At 41.9% G+C, this 22283-nt stretch overlaps 1 protein-coding gene across 3 annotated transcripts in view; it reads right to left on the reverse strand.

Moving 5' to 3' along the window:
• The window catches only part of Filip1 (filamin A interacting protein 1), a 160733-nt gene that overhangs the window by 46998 nt on the left and 91452 nt on the right, over positions 1 to 22283 (reverse strand). For all 3 annotated transcript variants that reach the window (XM_029543419.1, XM_029543418.1, XM_021207023.2), the window contains exon 3: positions 5864 to 6037. In XM_029543419.1, coding sequence (XP_029399279.1) covers positions 5864 to 6037 — 174 coding nt within the window. The remainder of the gene's footprint in view (positions 1 to 5863; positions 6038 to 22283) is intronic.

The raw sequence follows: 22283 nt of genomic DNA on the forward strand, positions 1-22283 counted from the left end.
CTCTCTCTCGATATTAGAGATATAGAATGGCTGTTCTCTTGGCTTTATAGAACTTGTGCAGTGACAGAAGATTGACTCCCTTAGCAATGTACCCTGCAGGTTCATGCTCTGTGCACTGGCTTGGGGTTTTGGGATTTTAGAGGTGGCTCTGCGCAGATGGAAGACTGTCACTAAAGAACAGTGCAACCACAGTGGGGATCTATTATTGTAGGCATATAACTTCCATTTGGATTGAGAAGAAGCAAAATGGAAAGGCCAAGAATTTCCTAAGGAAAGAAAGAATGTACTTAGTCGTCTTTTTGGTTTTGGTTTTGGTTTTGTGTTTTGCTTTTGTTTTTCCAGTCAGGGTTTCTCTGTGTAGCCCTGGCTGCCCTGCACCTCACTGTGTAGACCAGGCCAGTCTTGAAGTTAAGAGATCTGCTTCTGCCTCCCAAGGGAAAGGCGTACACCACCAAGCACACCTTTGGTTAAGTGTGTGTGTGTGTGTGTGTGTGTGTGTTCCCATGAGGGTGCCCATGCTGAGGTACTAGTGTGGAGGTCAGAGGACCTCTTGCACACATCAGTCCTCTCCTCTCACCATGGTTCTCAGGGATGGATGTCCAGCTTGGTGGCAAGCACCTTTACCCATAGAACCATCCTACCCTAGGAGTAGGCAGACTTGAGAAAGGGGGCAGTTTCAGCATGTTATATGTCAAAGGAGAGACAGTTTTAGTTCTGTTGTCTACAGAAGGCTAATTCCAAAGCACTAAGGAATCTAGGAAGACAAAACACAACTGAAGGAAACGTAAAGTCTAAGCAACAAAACTGGCCCATAGAGAAGGGACATGGGTTTCGGTATACATAAGATAAAGCTATAAAAGAAGCATTTCAGTCACTGTTGAATCAGAAATGGGGACCGGTTGAGTCAAGAAATCCCCAAAGCCGAGGAAGGTGACTCTTGTACACAGAGGGTATTAGGACCCAGGACACAGCTGAGGAACATGCTATAAATCTTCAAGTGGTCCCATGAGATCACCTATCCTTCCCATGGGGATGCAACAGATTTTCAAGGTAATTGAATGAGGTCTACAAAGACTAGAGGATTAGATTTGGGAGAAGCAGGACAAGTTATCAGAAGGACCACTTGGTGACAGACTGTAATTGCTGCCCCACACTTTGCGATCTTGGTTTGCATCAAAAGGAAAAGGAAACAAACTAAAGGGGATCCAGCAAAACAGCACCAGCTCACACCAGCTCATACCAGCTTATACCAGCCACGCCCAGCTCAGACGTAATGGGGAAGATTCCCTACTGAGGATGTTCCAACTCCGTGACAGGAAACCCGAAAAGTTCCATATTAAACTCAGTCTTGAAGACTCTAAAGGCTTTGTTTTGTGTCTTTCCCTGGAGAGAAGACTGTGAAAGACCCTAAATATAGTCCAGACTAGTCTTGAACTACTTATTGTCCTGCTTGAGCCCTCTGAGGCCGTGATTACAGGCACATGCGACCACACTCAGACAGAAAAACAAATATTTGTCTAAACATGGAGGTAGCCTGGGATACATGGTAAGATACTGCTTCTAAAAAAATAAAATAACAAATATTTGTGTCTAAAAGCATAGAGAAAAGAAAAGCAATAACATAAATAAGAGATTAAAATAGCAGTGAAAAAGAAGAGAGCCACTTGAAGAAAGCAATAATTGAAATTCTAAAAATAAAGAAAAATAACTTGGCTGAGCTTTCCTAAATGGGAAAAAAAATGGCAGAAGCTATTTATTGATTTTTCTAGGAAAAGTTCCCTATTAGTACTTGAAATATAAGAGAAGGTTTAATTCTGTGGATGAGCAAGTACCCAATAGGCTCATGTCACACAGGCCTCAGAAGGGATGGAGGCCAGGCTATTGGAGCTGAGACAACAGTCAGGGTTGGGCTGTGGCTCAGTGATGGAGCTGGTGCCCTGCATGTGTGAGACCAGAGGTCTGATCCTCTGCCATGCAAAAGAAATAAACATCTGTACAAATTAAACCCCACTAGGTTACCCACTAGGGTTCACTGAAGATTTAGTGAATCCAACACAACAGACTGTTTTCCGTTACCAAGTCTTTGGTGAGGAATTAAACAGCAAATATTAAGGCCCTGGAAATCTCCAATAAATGATTCCAAAAATAGCAAAATCCAAACTATTAAAGTATAATTCTAAGGAAACGTGAGTGTGCAGTTTCTTTCTTTTTAATTTCTCCCTCTGCTCAGCAGGAGGATGACAACTCAGCATCCCGGAGAGCCCAGGAAAGGGCCCTGATCTTAGCAGCAATGCAGTCTTACTAATACATCCTGAGACCCACCTGTTCCCTTTTGTCAACAACTTCAAGGGCTTATTAGGTTATGTACAGTTATCCTAATACTCATTTCACACTTACTGATTTAAAGAGTATCTGTAGGGGCTGGAGTGATGGCGCAGAGGTTAAGAGCACCCACTGCTCTTGCAGAGGAATGACCTGATTCCTGCTCCTAACACCCATGTTGGGGAGTTCACACCTGTTTGTAACTCCAGCTCCAGGGGAGACCAAGAGGATCAAGCAGCTCTGGTCTCTGTGAGCACCTGTACACACGTTCACATCACACACACACACACACACACACACACACACACACACACACACACACACTGAAACAAATTGACACGAAACAACAAAACCAAATAAACATATCTTTTAACACCCTAGCTCTGTTTTTTGTTTGTTTGTTTGTTTTGTTTGTTTTGTTTTCATGGTAGTGAGAATTGAACCCATATGAAGGGCTTGAGTAAGGGGCCAAATAGAAAATTTTTTCTTCTTTTAGTATTCTGTATCTTTCACAAATCTATTTATCCCTATCTATCTATCTATCTATCTATCTATCTATCTATCTATCTATCTATCTATCTATCTATCTATCTTTCTATCAATCGATCGATCTATCCATCTATCTCCATCTCTCTCGACTCTATCCTCCCTCCTTCCCTCTCTGTCTTTGTCTCTCATTTCTCCCCCAAGGAGATTATTGAGAGGAGAAAGAAGCAAAAGACAGGCCCAGCACCACCAATGCCAAGACAGCACACAGCTGAGTGGTTCTGCCCGGCCTACCTCTCCCTTGGGGCTAGGGGAGTCACCTCAAGCCCTAACCTTCAGAGAAAAGAATTAGGAAGCCTAAACTGAGTTTAGTAACCCTAGTTTTCACTGTCGTCATCATCATCATCATCATCATCATCACCACCATATTCATCATCGTCACCATCATCACCATCACACGGATGCTTTTAATTTTATATACCTATTATTCTGCCATCCCAGCCCACATGGGGAAGACCTCGAGGGAATAAGCACTTACCATCCTCAGATCCATGCCTACACTGATGGCTACCAGTGCCTGAGTACCTAGCCTGGGTCAGATGCAATGCTAAGCTTTCTAGGCATTCACTATTCCATTTAATCCTCACAACACCATGTGAGGTGTTTGCTGTGGTCATCCCCCACCCCACAGATGAGGAACCAGGGTTTAATGAACGGAGGTGGGCTCTGCAAAACCATACACAGCTGGATCTCAAACGTGAAATGGATCCAGCCTGTTACCCTGTTACCTGAATCCTGCCCTACAACCCCCCCCCACTCCCACCCCCGTTTTAGGGCAAGCTGAGGGGAGGGATCTGCTTCAGTTGGAGAACTATGGAGCTGTCAGTCTCCTTTGAATAGTATCTAAATCAGATCCAGCCACCAACCTAGGTTAAAAGTTAAATTTAAAAATTTTTTTTCAGACTTTTAATTTTCTATTTTTTTTTTTAAAATTTGTCCTACTAATTGTAAAGCCATGAATTGCTTACCTGAATTTTGAAAACTCAGTGTGGCTACATCCATTAAAGGAGCACCCTACTTTGATACTGAACTTCCACTATAGCGTGGGGGGAATTATTAAACTGTCATGTTGTAGGTAATAACAGTAGCCATAATTCTTTTTTTTTTTTTTTATTATTTTCTTTATTTACATTTCAAATGCTATCCCGAAAGTTTCCCATACCCCTCCCCCCACCTCTGTCCCCCTACCCACCCACTCCCACTACTTGGCCCAGGCCTTGCCTTGTGCTAGGTCATATGGAGTTTGGAAGACCATGGAACCTCTATTCCCACTGATGGCCGATTAGGTCATCTTCTGCTACAAATGCAGCTAGAAACGCAACCCCAGGGGGTACTGGTTAGTTCCTGTTGTTGTTCCACCTACAGGGTTGCAGCCCCTTCAGGTACTTGGGTACTTTCTCTAGTTCCTCCATTGGGGACCCTGTGTTCCATCCAGTAGCTGGCTGTGATCATCCATTTCGGTGTTTACCAGGCTCTGGCATAGCCTCACAAGAGGCCACAATATCAGGGTCCCTTCAGCCGTATCTTGCCGGTATGAGCATTAGTATCTAGGTTTGGTGGCTGATGATGGGATGGACTCCCGAATGGGGTCCTCTCTGGATAGTCCATCCTTTCATCTTAGCTCTAAATTTTGTCGCTGTACCTATAATTTTTCATGGGGGTTATGTTCCTTATTCTAAGGAGGAATGAAGTGTCCACAAATGTTCATCTTTCTTGATTTTCTTCTGTTTTCCATAATGTGTCTTGGATATTCCAAGTTTCTGGGCTAATATCCGCTTATCAGTGAGTACATATCTAGTGACTTCTTTTGTGATTGGGTTACCTCACTAAGGATGATATTCTCCAAATACATCCATTTGCCCAAGAATTTCATAAATTCATTGTTTTTTATGGCTGAGTAGTACTCCATTGTGTAAATGTACCACAGTTTCTGTATCCATTCCTCTATTGAGGGACATCTGGGTTCTTTCCAGCTTCTGGCTATTATAAATAAGGCTGCTATGAACATAGTGGAGCATGTCTCCTTATTACCAGTTGGAAGATCTTCTGGGTATATGCCCAGAAGAGGTATAGCAGGATCCTCCGGTAGTACTATGTCTAATTTTCTGAGGAACCGCCAGACTGATTTCCAGAGTGGTTGAACAAGCTTGCAATCCCACCAGCAATGGAGGAGTGTTCCTATTTCTCCACAACCTCGCCAGCATCTGTTGTCACCTGAATCTTTAATCTTGGCCATTCTGACTGGTGTGAGATGGAATCTCAGGGTTGTTTTGATTCTGCTTGTGGACGTTGTACATCGTGGTGCGCACTAGGCTCCGCACCACGATGTACAACGTCCACAAGCAGATTTAGGGTTGGTAAAAATCCTTTCCCAATCTGTTGGTAGTAGCCATAATTCTTAATATAACCTTGCATAAAATGATTCAGTATAGCCCTACTGATATTATTTCACCTTAAAAATTACCCGAAATATTGCATTTGGATTTTCTACCCCATCACTGGAATTCATATAAGACCTTTTAAATTATGACACTTTAAGATACTTCTAGAGCAGTGGTATTAAACCATAACTATCAATAATGAACCAAACCTAAGGTTAGGTTATCAATTTTATAATAATTCTGAAAACTCCATGAGAGAACTAACAAGCACCTCTAATTCTTAAATATGCCATTTCTTAGAGGAGTAAAATAATAATGTACTTCAAGAGCACATAGCTTTCCTAATCATATGGAAATAATATATTTCAAATCTGAAGCATTTTTAACTTTGAAATTCCTATCAGAACATAACTAGTCCAGATCATTAATTACTTAATCATACTTATTACTACATTGGGGCATTGTAACAATTTTGCACTTGGAAGAAAACATCAAAGCGTACAAAGGAAGAGGGTTGTCTCTCTCTCTCTCTCTCTCTCTCTCTCTCTCTCTCTCTCTCTCTCTCTCTCTCTGCTGTTTCTTCCTAGGGAGGCATGCCGATGTCCAGCTTTTACCTCTGAGATGGGCTTCTCATAGACATCTTCTCCTATGGACTTCTCCTGAGCAAGGATGGCATCGCGGTGCAGGATGCGAAGCACTTTCTCTGGTTCTGCAGATCCATAATGCGCCTCCAGAACCTCGGGCTTGGTCTTCTCTGTCTTCAGCATGTGGATGACATCTTCGCGAGCCTGTGGCAGAAAGCACCGCAAGGTCAAAGGGCTGACACTCTCAGCCTCACAAAGTCAGCAGGGAGCTTACTGGACTCACCCCTACTGCTTCGGGTCCACTGAAGACTCACTGGGGGGTTCTCTTAATTTTTTTTTTTTAATCCAACAGTAGATTGGCAAGCAGATTCTCTGCTTCGGTTGCTAGGAAGCAGGGGAGCAGAAAAAGAATTTGTGCTAATATTTACTGCATACAAATTGCTTTAGTTAAGTGGTACTAATACCACTAAGAGGAGACAAGGGAGGACTAGTCCTAGGAAAGCTGTTTTAGGGTACACGAGGTCAGCCATGATCAAAGTTTTCTATTTATGCTCTCGATACAGTATTCAGTATTCTAAAGGGAAGCCCCACTCCCTTTATTCTACAGCCATGTTCACTGTAGTTATAACTCCACATGCAATTAATGAATAGCCATTCTTACTGATTTCATGTCTCCTAAGTAATTTGCTTTGTACAGAAGCACCTGGTTAGAACTCACACTGTGCTGTGCTAAGCCTTTCAACTAAGTACTTCACATCAAATTCTACCTTTTGAACACCCAGACTGTCACCAGGCAAGGCAAGTTGGTAGTCTTTTGGTGGTTTTGCTCAACATTTTATCGATGCTTTCAAGAAAACCACAGCTGTAGATAGGTCTATGTGGCATCATCTTGGGTCCCCATCATACAATGCTTGCACCTCTGGGGGCCTTTTCTATTGACACACTGTGATACAGCTGACATTTGCTGTGTATATGTGGTCCCCTCTAGGCTTGGAGCTGCTTTACCAGCAGGCTAAAAGATAAACCAATGTGACTTTAACAGCTGGTTGGGCACAGATTTCAATCCATTATAGCACAACAGTTTTCTCCAGTGCCGCCATTAGCTGTGAGTTCAAAACTACAAGCCTGGTCATTGATGCATGTTTTAACAGGAGGGCTAACTAGTTAAATGTAAGTACTGAATTCACAACCTGACCATTTCTTAAGCCTTCTCACTTTGGTGTGTGTGTGTGTGTGTGTGTGTGTGTGTGTGTGTGTGTGTGTGTGTGTGTGTTTCAGTCTCCAAATTAATCTCGTCTAGATGGATAAAGACAAATTCACTAGTGGACCAACAGTGAATTAGAGTTTGCATAGTACCAGTGTTGCTAATGCAGATACGCATACTCATTTCAAGATGAAATGTAAAACACTAATTTCTGAAGGACATACTAATTAGAAATATTAGTGAGACTGTTAAGGCTGAAAAACAGGCTAATGAAAAAGTAGTTCATCACCAGGGGTTGGGGGCGGGTAGGAGGGACCCACAAAACCACAGTGCCATGTCATGCTAGCAGGGGACCATGTCTGAACAGGAGACAGTGGCCTGGAGCTAGCAAGATGGCTCCTTTGGGAGAGTGCTTGCACGACAAGCCTGGGGACCCATGTGTGGCTTTTCAGAAGGTGCGTAAGAAGCAGACACTGTGGTGTGTATCTGTAGTCCCGCTGGTGGAGACGCAAACAGTGGCTTTTTTTAAATGGTGACATCCAGTGAACCAACCTACATCACCATCATTTGTTTTCCTCCTTCACACATGATTCCAAATTTGCCTGCTCTTGTCCACAAGCCCTTACAGTCAGTTCCTTCTTTCAAGATGACACTTTCATCTTTAGTCAATGCAAAAAGTTGACCCCAGATATGAGAATGACTAAAGGGAAAAGTATTGTCATCCAATTTGCTATTTCAATTGGCTCATTCCTTTCATATGAGTGTAGGAGCCCTTCCTTTTGTAGACCAATATCCATCGATGTACAGGAGGCTCCTGTGCTACAGCACCGCCATAGATACAGCTTTATGTTTTGTCCAGTGTTACTTGGAAGATAAAATAAACAGGAGCCCAGTCATCTCTCACTAGATGAACTGCACCCCAACTAAGGGCTGCATCTCATAGATGAAACAAGCATTTTCTCTCCCCCCACTCCTCCTCCTCCTAGTTTGTGTACATGTGTGCATACATATGTATGTGTTCATGTGTGAGAATGTGTTTGTGGAGACCAGGAGTTGATACCACGTCTTCCTTAATCACTCTCAGCCTTACATGTTCAAAGACAGGGTTTCTCATTAAATTCAGCAACAGCAATTTTGAAGTAAAACGGGAAAAGAAAGAAAAAAAATCACATTATCCATGCTTCTCATAATAGATACACAAAGACAAATAGAATAGAATTAGAATTTCTAAACTAGAATAAAATGCTTCCATAAAGGGAAAAAAATCTAAACTAGAAAGTTCCCTGTTTTCTCCCTAGAAGCTTAGTCCAGAGCAAGCTGCCTTCATTCCGGCTATGCATGACCCTGCGCACAGTGTTCCTGGGATCTAAACCCAACACAAAGACTGTGCTACACCCACTTGGTGGCATGGTCAGGATTCCTTTTAGACTATTCAAGCACGGCTGTGAGCCTGAGGACAAACTTTAGTCACTGAGCAGGTTGTACTGGGAGGCACATCAAGAACACAGGTTCTCCCCGTCCCGTTTGTTCTGCCCCCGCCGCATTCCTATGCGACAGGAACCACCACGAGGGAGCCATCTACACACTTCCCCAACAAACCACATTCTGAAGACGACTTATCCCTCACTGCAGATAAAAGTCAGCTTTCAAACATAAAAGGATGTAATGCTCTTGACAGCATGGCTTTCACTGTTAACTCACACTAGTATAGGTGACCTAAGCCTAAAGGAAATTAAATACATTCTAAAGCAGTAAGACAAACAAGAACTTAAAACATGCAAAATAATCTGTAGTGTGGGACGGTGGGATGAGCCCAGTTTTTAAAAGTCTCAGAATTATTTTCTGGCCCTAGAAGTGAAAAAAAAAAGTCTGGTCCTGGGTGATCTATGAATGTTGCTCTAAGTTAACTTTATCATCTATGGAACATAACAACTTCATACAAATGTTGCCAGGATGGAATTATATACATTCATGGAGCGACTAATGTTGAACTTGGCCCAGAATAGGTCCTAAGTCAATGGAGATGCTTGTTATAATTTTTGTTAGATGGCCTTTTCTTGTGGAGGAAAGGAATTTTTAATATAAAATTCTACTGGAGTACATTTGTTATACATACTGATGGGAGTCATAGATAATTTTTGGACAATTGTATCATGTACTTGACTATAACTGTTCAATCTCTTTTCCTTTCTTTTCTTTCCTGTTAGTCTCATGCCCGTCTCACATTCACTTCCGTGTCTATGGATTATGCATCTATAAAAAAATCTAGGATTCACAGGTGAGAGAGCATGCAATATTCATTTACCCGAGTCTGGTGTACTTAGCTTAATACGATGGTCCCCATTGGCATCCATTTTCCTGTTACTCCATATTTTTGTTCAATTTTATAACGGAGTAAAACTCTACTGTGTGTATACCATTCTTCTTTCTGCATCTGTCGACAGATGTCTAGCCTGATTCATAACTTGGCTATTGTGATTAGCACTGCAGTAAACATAAAAGTGCAAGTATCGTGGCTGGAGGGATGGCTCAGTGACTAAGAGCAAGTGCTGCTTTGGCCCAGGCCCTGGTTCCCAGCACCCACGACTGGCAGCTCAGAACTGCCTGTAACTTCAGTTCCAGAAGATCTGACTTCTTCTTTTGGCCTCTGCAGGCCTCTGTATCCACATGGTGCACATAAACGTATGCAGGTAAACATATATAAACGTAAATAAAAATACATATTTTTTAATGTAAAAAAAATCAAGTATGCCTGTGCTGTATTGACTTAAAGTCCTTTGAGAATATACCCAAGAGTGATATAGTAGTGTCATAGGTTATATAAACTTTTAGTTTATTAAGGAACTTGTATGGTGATTTCCATAGTAGTTGGTCTAATTTACACTTCTACCAACAGTGTATTAGCTCTCCCTCCTTAAGTCTTTGCCAGCATGTTGTTTTCTTTATGATAGCCATTCTGACAGGCAGTAAATGGAATCTCAGTATTGTTTTAATTTTCATTTTCCTGATGAATTATACTGAACATCTTCTTACATACTTATTGGCCATTTGTATCTCATCTTCTGAGAGTTGTCTGCTCGTGGCATTAACCCATTTACTGAGTAGTTTGTTACTTTGCTGTTTGGTTCTTTGAATTTTTAAATAAATTCTAGATGCTAACCCTCTTTCAGATGTGTGGCTAGCAAAGATTTTTATCTTCTTCTGTAGGCTCCCTATTCATTTAATTTCTTTAGTTGGTAGGAGCCTTTGGATTTCATGCAATCCCACCAGTCAGTTCTCAATATTATTCCCAAGCTGCCAGAATCCTTTTCAAATAGTCTTTGCCTATTCCTATACCTCTTTCTCGAAATGTTTTAGTTTCAGGGTTTGGAGTCAAATATCAAGGCCTTTGATCCGGGTTGATTGATCTTTGTACAGGATGAGCAATTTGAAACTAGTTTCACTCTTTGACATGTGGATACCCAGTTCCCCAACATCATTTGGTAAGGAAGATATCTTTTCTCCAATGAGTGCATTTGGCATCTTTGTCAAATGCCAGGTTGCTGTAGCTGTATGGATTTATGCACGTGTCTTCTGTTCCACTGGTCTATGTGTCTGTTTTGATGTCAGTACTATGCAGTTTTTGTTTCTATGGCTCTACAATATATATTGAAGCTGGGGATGGTGACACCTCTAGCACTGTTTTTGTTGTGTTCTTGTTGCCATTGAAGAATCCTTTGGCTGTTCGGGCTTTTAGTACTTCCATAGGAGAAAAGGAAATACGTGTTTCTTTTACTAAAAAAAAAAAAAATTCACTTATTCTTGTACTTAGTCATAATATGACATCACGTTACACACTTCATCTTCATTTAATTATCCTAGATACTAATTACCAAATAAAAGAGCTACAGTGTATCCTACATCCAGAGCTGCCCTAGCCATCAGGAACTTACTAGGGGTCCCTTCAACTGGTGTAGAGCTAACCAACCCTAGAAAGATTAGCAATCTTGTTTCTATGATATTATGATTTAAGATACATTTTTATCACATCTGTTGTATTTACTCATTATTTGTTAGTGTTTCGGATGTGCATGCAAACTGCTACAGAGTGTAGTACATGGAGGTCAGAGGACAATTTATAGAGCCTGGTTCTCTCCTTCTGTCATGAATGTTCCAAGGTTCAAAGTCAGGTCATCAGGCTTTGCCCCAAGCATCTTTATGTACTGAACCATGTGATAGCTATTCCCCGTTTGAGACAGGGACTCTCTACATAGCCCTGACTGGCCTGAATTCACTATGTAGACCAGGCTGGTTTCAAAGTCACAGACATCCGCCTGTCTCTGCCTCCATAAAGCTATGTACTACCACACACCCAGCCTGTGTAATATCTTTCAAATCGGCAGATTAGTGACGACTATGCAATTGCAGTAAATTTGTTCATGACTTCAAATACATGATTCAATGTACAGAAAAGACCCTGCACCTTGGGATAAAACCACTCTCTACAGCTCCACTTTTAGGGATGTGATAATTTTTGTGAAAAGGGATAAAATTAATGTCAGAAAACTTCTGCCTTTGAACATGATTTTCATAGAGAAGATGAACCAGAAACAAGTGGTTAAGGTCTTAGGACTCCAGGGCGTGCCTCAGTAGGCCTTAAGAATGTACATGGACCAGAGAGAAGAATGCTTTGAAGGCAGCTCTCAAATGAGCTTCCTTCTTCGGTATGAGAGGAGAAAGGGTCAGCATGATAGTCAATTTACTTACGCACACATATGAGGAAAGAAGCACAGGAGTCTCACTCACATCTCTGCCTCTGAGCCTACCTCCTCTCTGTGCCCATGGTAACACTAGAGAGCAGAGTGTAGTCTCCGTTGGCTGCAGAAGGAGTAGATTCAAAACATGTGGGGGCAGCAAAGAGTCACTCCATGCCACCCTGGGCCACAGGTAAGCAAGTGAGTCATGAAGCCATTTGGGTTTTGCCAGGCGACCAGAGTCAGAGACACAGGCTCAAAAACAGAGCTAAATCAACCATTCATTAAACATGTTCGGAGCATTCACATTGGGCGATGCATTGCGTTCAGTGTTACAGAAAGAATTACAATCTGCCAGTCTGAAGGGACTCTGACAATGGAAAGTAACTTACAATATGGTAATATGGTAGAAAAAGCATGTGCTGGAGAAAGCACAGGGAGTAATGATCGATTCATCGATTGATTGATTGATTTCTCTCTCTTTCTCTCTCCTTTCTTTCTTTCTTTCTTTCTTTCTTTCATTCTTTCTTTCTTTCTTTCCTTCTTTCTTTCTCTCTCTCCTTTCTTTCTTTCTTTCTTTCTTTCTTTCTTTCTTTCTTTCTTTCTTTCTTTCTTTCTTTCTTTCTTTCTTTCTTTCTTTCTTTCTTTCTTCTCACAACAGGGTTTCACTATGTAGCCTTGGCTGTTCTGGAACTTGCTCAGTAGATAAGGCTGTTGTCAAACTCATAGAACAGCTCCTGCCTCTGCCTCCCAAGTGTTGGGATTAAAGGCGTATACCACCACTACCTGGTTGGGAGTGATGTTTACCTAAAATATCTGACTTGGATCTGTACTAATAGAGGAGGCCTCTAGGAGCATGTGATTTGAAGTGCCACAATGAATAAAAATGGAGACGGGTTTAGTTACATTAGAGTGCTCCAGGTTCCAGGTTCAAGGCTGTAAAAAACTGGTTCACTGATTTTTTTTTTTGTTTGTTTGTTTTTTTTTTGTTTTTGTTTTTCAAGACAGGGTTTCTCTGTCTAGCCCTGGCTGTCCTGGAACTCCCTTTGTAGACCAGGCTGGCCTCGAACTCAGAAATCCACCTGCCTCTGCCTCCCCAGTGCAGTGCTGGGATTAAAGGTGTGTGCCACCATGCCCGGCTGGTTCACTGATTAAGAGCACTGGTTTTTGCAGAGAGCCCAGGGCTCAATTTCCAGCATCCACATGTTGGCTAACAACAGTTGGTAACTCCAGTTATAGGTGATCCAGTGTCTTCTCAGAGGGCACCAGGCACATATGTGGTACACACACACACACACACACACACACACACACACACACACACACGCAAAACATTTACAGTCATTTAAATTTTTTTCTTTTAACCTTAAAGAGAAAGAAAAAGACTATGAAAAGAACAAACAGATGTTGTAGCACAATAGTAGTGATGTCCTCACATAAAGCCCTGTGTGCCCCACACTGAGTCACAGAGCAGCAAGAAGCTTTGGATATTTTAATCCACGGGACAGTGACATTGTCAGATATGTATGGTCTTTATACATGAAGGGAACCATGAAGATGGCTCAGTGGGCATGCCTGGTGACCTGAGTTTGAGCTTCAGAACTTATATAAAGTGGAAGGCGATAACCAACTATACACAGTTGTTCTCTGACCTCATTCCCTCCCTTCCACTCTTCCCTCCCATCCCCTCCTCTACTCTCCCCTCCCTCATTCCCTCCCTTCTGCCCTTCCCTCTGCCCTTCCCTCCCCTCCCCAGTGATAAGGGAGCTTTGCTTGCTTACTCTTTCTTAAACTTTGACCTATAATAAAACGTCTTTTCTGCAACTCATTCTTCCATTGTCTGCTAAAGTCGTTCTTTGAGTTTTCCAAACAAAATACCTGGAAGCCACTGATCCTCGGAGGTTTGAGGACTTCTGATTATCTGACCCCAGGTCCATGAGCCATGCTCACTGGAAGCGAGAACGCCTCCTTTGTACAGCAGCTTTTCCCTTATCACTGTGTTTTAGAACATCTCTGCGAGTGATTCTGCAACACAGAAACATTTTGAAGCCACTGCTCTTCGACAGACACACGACAACTCAGCACCAAAGAGAGACTGCTGTGTGTCCCATCCTAAGCACCCCCCCCCACCCCCAGCTACTCTACAATCCACATGAGTTGTTCACCTGAGCTCTCTAGCGCTTATCTCACTACCCCCTGCCCTACTCTCTTGTACCGGCCTGAACTGAGTGGTCTTGGGTTCTCACCATGCTCTCTGTCCTTTGCTATCTCCACTAATCTCTCCCACTCCCTTGTTTCCTTGTAGCCCAGAGCCATGTCTAGTTTACATCCTTTTTTTTTTTTCTCTGCTCTGGACTATCCCAAAATGTCTCTGTTTGTATCTTTTCTCTCTCTCACTCTCAATTAAAACCTTGCCCCTAATGTTGGCCCTCTCGGCTACACTGTGGTGTTCGCTGAAGGTCCTAGGTGGTTCCTTCATTCTCAGCGACTCACTAGCCTCTAAGACTTCTCCATGATCTGTTGGAGTTCCAAGTCCAACTGACTTTTCTGCACCAAGGAATCATAGTCCCCCCAACCAAGAGGGTTCCTGGAAACTGGGATGTGTTGACTGGTTCTCAACAAATCAGGCTCACCAACTATGCCAGTTTGCTTACAAGTAAGCTTTAGTGACTAAGGGAACAGAATCCTAGAAAGCTAGACTGTGCAAAACCCGACCAGATCCAGGCAAACAGATGCAAGTCATCCATACTATGGCAGACACCAGGGAGGACACTGGGGATTCCAGAACATTCCACATGCAGCAGAGCAGTGTAACTGGCCTGACAGCACTCGGAAGCTGAACCTTAAAACAGCTTCCTTTAAAGGCAAACTGCTGCTATGGATCATTATACCTGGTATACATTTTGACCGTGTTTAAACTTGCTGGATTGTGAAGTCTTTGAAACAAGCGGAGCTATAATGGGGACAAGGGCAGAGCTAAGCTCTGCCCTCTGTCTGCATTTTTGAAATGGAGACACATGTCACCTTGGGAGCACAATGAGCATGACAATGGCCCTGTGTCCCTCACATAAACAGTGCAGTCTGGAAGACTTGGGGCGACACTTTATGACTTGTTTCACAATGTTAATATAATTTATTTTATTTGACCCATAGAAAGTGTACATACCTATGAGGAGCCATGTCAAGCTTGAATAAATACTAATGTGGAGGTTCAAGACAGGGTGAATATTTACCACTTCTTTTGTGTTAAAAACATTCAAAATCCTCATGGGCACCTCATCCCTATACATGAACAACAGAACAGCAGATCTGTTTAGTATTCCTGCCTCACTATGATTTAGAAAATGTTGAAAGCTTTTCACCTCCCAGAATAGTAATGGCATTTTTATATTTACCTGAGTGTTCATAATGAACCACAGACTTCAAAAGAACACTGACCTAAGGTAGGCAGCTTGCTGCAGACTCTTAGGATGCCACCCTGGTCCCTGTCTCCGTGTCATCTGACTTGCCTGAGAGGAAGTATATGCATTGGGAAGTTTAGGATCCTACCCCTAGAAGAGGATCTAGCATCATCTAGTTTTAAACAGGGTATCCCTGCCAGGAGCTGCTGACTTTCAACAACAGATATATTTGAGAGAAAAAATAAATCTGTCTTTACTTATGGAAGACCCAGAATGATGCTATTCCCAAACTCCACCACTCCTTTGTATGATTTAGTTAACCGCGTAAATATACCTCCATCACAGCAGCGGGAAGGTCGGGACACGGCCATACTGTGAGTGCTTCCCATTCTGGGAACTCTAGTGCTCTGTATCTATTTACATAAGGTAATTTATTAGTTTGCTTGTCTATTTCCTTCTGGGGTGGTGAGCCACTGTGAGAACAGAGGCTGTGTCTACTATCCCTCACAGAGCGCCTGCCACATGATAGGCACTCAGTAAATATTTGCTGAAATCAAGAAGAGTAAATTTATGTGACTTGAGACGGTCTGTAGAGCTGGTCCTGAGTCCCTCACGACAACCTTGACTACTTAACCTTGTTCAAAAGATCTAAACAGTTACATCTTGTCACTTCCCTTAGTCTTTCATCTGACAGCTTTGTCTATAATTCAGGAGTCACTTTGTTCCTTATAGTTTATTCTGAAAGAAAATATGTAAACAGAATAAGAAAAAAAAAAACAGTACATTCCACCAGAGTGTTGCAATAGAAAATGTGTTATCTTTAAATCTCATACAAATTAAATTACATGTTTATCCATCTTAAGTAAATACTAATGTTATAAGTGGATTAAAAGCAAAAAAAGAGATGTAATTTATAATGTTATTAGTTGTTATTATAGAAATTAAACCCAGGTTTTCCTGGATTTTAAAAGGCAATGCTAATGTGATTAGTAATACAACATACCAGAAGAGCATTCAGATGTGGTTGGTTTAAAAGGCCATTTGGAGCTTAAAATATTACCTTTCGGATTCTCTGGAAGAATTTTCCTCTACAACTACATGGTCCACAGCAACCTAAAGTTCTCTGGAGAGCTTACTCACCATAGAGTAGCATTCAAACCCCACACCAAGAGGATTCTTTCGTTAGAATATTGAAAAGAGATGCAATCTACCAGATTAAAATTTGCTCTTACATTCAAGTTAGGAGTTTGAAATTTAAAAAATAAGAGATTCAAAATTGAAATTTTTTTGTGGATGTGGAAAAAACTCGTGTTAATATTCATGTGGAATCTTAAGAGGTCTGTAGCAACCAATGCACTTCACAAGAGGATGGAGTTAGAAGTCACATGCTTTCTGACCACAAAACTCCTTACAAGACAGCACTAATCAGCATGGTGTGGCACTGCCATAGAGACAAAGATGGAGAGCAACAGAATGGAAAAACCCATCAATAAAGCCAGGCAAAAGATTTCCTACAACGATGCCAAGATTGTTTAACGGGGGAGAGGAGAGTGTTGGCAATAGTGTTGGGAAACCTGGATATCCACATATTTAGTAAAATTTAACCCTTACCTTTAAGCAATTACTAAAATTAGCTCAAAAGCAATCAAAATATAAAATCAATGAAAAGCACAAAAAGTTTTATAATCATGAATTTGGCAGTTGTTTCTTTTTCTTTCTTTCTTTCTTTCTTTCTTTCTTTCTTCTTCTTCTTCTTCTTCTTCTTCTTCTTCTTCTTCTTCTTCTTCTTCTTCTTCTTCTTCTTCTTTGGCTTCTAAATAGTATATTTTGAACAGTCGTAACTAAGCTGGTAACTGCTCAAGACAGTACAGTGTTTGTCTCCCAATTCTAGGGCTATGGGCACATGTATCCCAATCTTTTTACATAGGTGTTCAGGATTTGAACTCAGGTCTTCATACTTGCACAGCATCTACCTATCTGCTATCTCCCAATCTGTGTTTCTTATTTGTAAGCACCTTCAGAAAAGCACTTTTCCTCTAACAGACTCATGGACTGTCAGAACTGTTACCAGTTTTGCTTTCTTTTTTCATTTCTTTTTTTTTTCTCTTCTCTTCTCTTCTCTTCTCTTCTCTTCTCTTCTCTTCTCTTCTCTTCTCTCTCTCTCCCTCACTCCCACGTTCTCTCTTCTTTTTAATTAGATATTTTCTTCATTTACATTTCAAATACTATCCTGAAAGTCCCCTATACCTTCCCCATGCCCTCCTCCCCAACCCACCCACTCCTGCTTCCTGGCCCTGGCATTCCCCTGTACTGGAGCTTATAATCTCTGCAAGACCAAGGGCCTCTCCTCCCAATGATGGCTGATTAGGCCATCTTCTGCTACATATGCAACTAGAGACACAAGCTCTGGGGGTACTGATTAATTCATATTGTTGTTCCACCTATAGGGTTGCAGATCCCTTCAGCTCCTTGAGTACTTTCTCTAGCTCCTCCTTTGGGAGCCCTGTGTTCTATCCAATAGGTGACTGTGAGCATCCATTTCTGTATTTTGGCAGTTGTTTCTTTTTTTTTCTTTCTTTGTTTCTTTTTTCTTCTTTTTTTTTTTTTTTGTTTTTTTTGTTTTGTTTTGTTTTTCAAGACAGGGTTTCTCTGTATAGCCCTGGCTGTCCTGGAACTCACTTTGCAGACCAGGCTGGCCCCGAACTCAGAAATCCGCTTGCCTCTGCCTCCCGAGTGCTGGCTGGGATTAAAGGCGTGCATCACCACGCCTGGCGGCAGCTGTTTCTTAAATACATCAATGATACAAGCAATGAAAGGAAAGAAATATAGATTAGGTGGACTATGCCAAACTTAGAACCTTCCAAGCCCTGGAGAATCGCAAATTACAGAATGGGAGAAAGTGATTGTGGCTGATGGAGTTTATATGCAGAATATTAAAGACTTCTACAAGTCCAAAACCTGTTCATGAGCATAAGGATTATACAGATATTTCTTCAGAGGGGGGAAAATAAGCAAGCAGTAAAAAGGCATATGGAAAAAAAAATGCCCAATACCACTAACCATCAGAGAAATGCTAATCAAAACCACAATTAAATGATGGATATTTACACCATTAGACTGGGTGCTACCAAAACTCAACAGAAAGTACTACTCAACAGAAAGTACTAAATGGTATAAGGTTGCAGAACATCACAGGTGTTAAGGCACCTATGGGCAAGAAAAATGAAGCAGCCAACTGCCAAATATTATGGAAATCCCTAAAAATCCAGGAAAGACTTTGCTGTATGGTGCAGGAATTCGACAGTTGGGAATGTACTCAAAGGAACCAAGAGCAGAGGTTTTAATAGATGCTGTGCACGTCCTTCACAGCAGCAGTGCTCGGTGTCGAACAGGGAGCACCTCAAGTAACCATCCTCAAGTGACTGCCCCCAGATGATAGATGAACTAAATGCAGTAGACCCATCCAGTGCAATGTTGCATATACTACAACATCAACCAAATCCAAAGCTGCTGTGCTGAGGGTTATAAGTCAGTTATAAAAGAGCAAATGGTGTGTGATTCCCTTATATGAGGGCCTTAGAGCCTTCCCATTCATAGAGACAAAGCAGACAGTGGTTGCTAGGAACAGAGGAGCTAAGAGGAAAACAATTACTTTGTAATAATTACAGGGTTTCCAGCTTACAATAAAAACACTTTTTGAGCTCTTTGTTGGTAACAGTTGCCCGGCAAGGTCAACATATTTAATGCTACTGAATTATACAATTGGAAATAGTCACAACAACCACCTTTAACCCAAGTATTCACGAGTCAAAAGTAGGCAGATCTCTTTGAGTTTGAGGCCAGCTTGGTCTGCAGAAGTTCTAAGCCAGCCAGGGCTACAAAGAGAAACCTTGTCTCAAAAAGGAAGGAAGGAAGGAAGGAAGGAAGGAAGGGGTCCCAACAGTTACTTTTATAGGATTGTCCATTTCACCAAATTTTAAAAATTCAAATAAGGAAAATAAAATCACTCCCAATCCACTACCTAGAGAATATCAATTTCTAAGAAAAGCTAAAATTCTATGCAATATGTTTAAAAAGCATAGTCAATTTTTCTTATGATTAGACAAGTGAATAGCAACATCACCCATGGATTTAAACACATTAAAAAAAAAACTTAGGTAGTTTTCTTCTCTTTTCTTTTCTGCCCACATTGGGATATTAATAGTAAGGCAGCTGCTAGGTCCTGGATTAGAAATTAGATAAGGCTCCCTAATGCAGTGCTCTGATAATTCCCGAAATTCCAAAAGACTTTGGGGCCTGCTCTTAAGTTGCCCACCTCTTTGTGTAGTCAGTTGTATCTGTGACTCCATTGAGAAGCTGAGTTCTTTGAAACATGGGAAAGTGCACACAGATATTTTATAGCTATGTTTTTCTAGCATTCTCAGTAAATGCAATGCTATCAACAAAAGCCAGCTAGACAGGACTCAGAGCACATGAAGCATCTCTGCCATTGTTCTGTAATCAGGTGGAAGCTTCCTCTCCCTTTTACCTTTCCCCAGGATCGCCTCCCATCCAGTTGGCATATCAGGTTTATCCCTGGTGAAATGCACTAATGCAGTTTCCTCAAAACTAGATGGCAGGCTGGCCTTGCCCCAGAGTTGTCTGCATAAGCAAAGCTCTTCATGGGAAAGAACCATCCAGGGGAGGAAAGAAATCGTTTTGGTTATAGAACAATGGAGCAGGTCAAAGGGGAAGGGTGAGTCTGAGTGCAGTCCAGGGCCTCTTGTCCAGCCCAGTGCACCCCCTCCTTCCTATTCCTTCCTGAGATCCATTGTAAGGGATGGGCAACAAAAGACCTAAATAAAAACTAGAAGACATGGTACATTGGAATTCAAGGCATTGCAGCTTCAGCAAGAGGTGGGGGTGGGGTGGGGAAAAGACACTTGCTATCCCAAGTGGAGTTCAGGCCAGGCTTGCGGGGAGCATCCTCCAAATGGAACCTGGCTGACACCTACAGAGGAGCAGCATGGGTTGTACTTCAGCAAGCACCAACCCAGGCATCCACAGGATCCTGTGGTGAAACACAGAGAAAAAAAGGCAAATGCCAATGCCTAGAGGAGTGTGGGGCGTGTATGTATGCCATTCTCTGGAGTCAGAAAGAAGCTGGGATGCCTACTAAGCAGGACCCAGACAGAGGCAGGAGAGGGAAAGGCCTTCCATCTTATATAAACCTTCCATCTTATCTTTATGCTGATGTGAATTAGAGCTGAGAAATATAGACACCGGGTTTTCAAAAGAAAAAGTATTAAAATGAAAAACATGGTAAAACTAGACTGTCTGGATATAATTTATGCCTGAGATTTATTGGAATCACACAGCATTGAGTTCCCTGGGAGATGACTGAGTATTTTATTCGTTTCAGTTCCTACCTAAGCAAATTCTCTATTTAGATCATACAAGTGATCAGCTGGCAAAACTATACTTTAATTTCTTTAAAAACAAAATAAAAAAAAAAAATCAAATTGCCCCCTGCTTGTGGACGTTGTACATCGTGGTGCGCACTAGGCTCCGCACCACGATGTACAACGTCCACAAGCAGAGGGGAGGGGAGGGGAGGGGAGGGGAGGGGGAAATTATCAAGATTTAGCCCTTCAACAGATGCAATGTGGTAGAAAAGGCAGCACACACCTGGGAATCTATGCTAGAAATATGCACAACCATGTGTGACCTTGACCTGAGTCTGCCTGTGAACTCAGTCTCTTTATCTGTAAAATGGACACAGCGACAGCAATGTCACAGATTGTACTTGATCTAGAGTATGCAAGGTACGTGATAAATCAATGATACTCCCCACCCTCTTTGGGAACCCCACCTGCGGCTCTGCTATGCACTGTAGCAGTATGACTTGGGTTGGGTTGACTCTGTAATGAAGTGTGTGAAGTCACTAGCGTACAGTGGATGTCTAAGGAAAGCAGTTTCCTCTTTTCATTCTTTTATCACAGTGAATTGGTTGATATGAAAGAGCTGAGTCAATTGAACAATTCTATAGAAACCCTTTCTACAGGCTAATTCAATAGGTCGAAGCTATGGAATTTTTTTTCTTCTCATTCCTGTTGCTCTCAATTTCCTGTGACTGTCAAAGCACTCATGACCATACTTCTGATTCCTATGTCATGAGCCTAGCAGACTGATGGCAGCCCTGGCCAGGGTGACCACCTTCTCTGAGCCTCTTGAACCAATTTTTTTTTTTAAATTTACTTTATATGTATGAGTGTTTTGCCTGAATGGATATATACGCATCATATATGTGCCTGGTGCCCAACGGGTCCGAAGAGGGAGTTGGTTCCCCTGGGGTTATGCCATCTGGGTGCTGGGAACAGCCTGGGTATTCTGCAAGAGCAACAAGTGCTCTTTACTCCCACGCCACCTCCCCTGTCCCTTGATCCAGTTTTTAAAATGTGATTCAAAATTGGAATATACTGTCAGAATCTGCAGCCTGTCAAAAGAACACAGCACAGCAGAAGTGGCGTGACTTTTCTATACTTTTTTTTTTTGGCATTCTCTAAAGCAGCATCAATCAGAAGGTGTGTCGGGGAGCACATTTTGTACGGCTGCTCATGCCAAAAGCAGGCTGCCTAATCTAAGTGCTTTTGTATAGAAAAAAAACCAATAAATTAATAACCACAAAAAATGTTGATTTAAAAATTCTTACAATTTTTACAATGTACTTGTAACGTTCCTACTTGATTTGGAATGTCCCCTTAGAAATGAAGGCGATTTCTTACAGAACCGTAGCCTTGTGCCCAGTTTGCGATGAGCTGCTTCTCACAGAGGAGCAGTGTATATGAATATTATGAATTTTATCCCCCTTTTTCTTTATTACCCTCCCCTACCCCCATCTCTCTGGAACTCCTCTTCCCTCTAACAAGAGCTTTCCTGTTTCCATGGCTTCGTGCGACCTGTAGATTAACTGGGAGTGAGGGCCCGAGTCAGGGCAGGCTGCTCACTAGTGTGTACCACTTAAGGAAGAGGTTTCCTTCCATCTGGGGACATCTACAACAACAACATCAAAAACAAGGTAAAGATTTTAAAAATATAGAAAAAGTGGCACTAGCAAAAGTTAACTTCCAGCT

This window comes from Mus pahari, chromosome 10, assembly GCF_900095145.1.
Source record: "Mus pahari chromosome 10, PAHARI_EIJ_v1.1, whole genome shotgun sequence".
Taxonomy (NCBI): domain Eukaryota; kingdom Metazoa; phylum Chordata; class Mammalia; order Rodentia; family Muridae; genus Mus; species Mus pahari.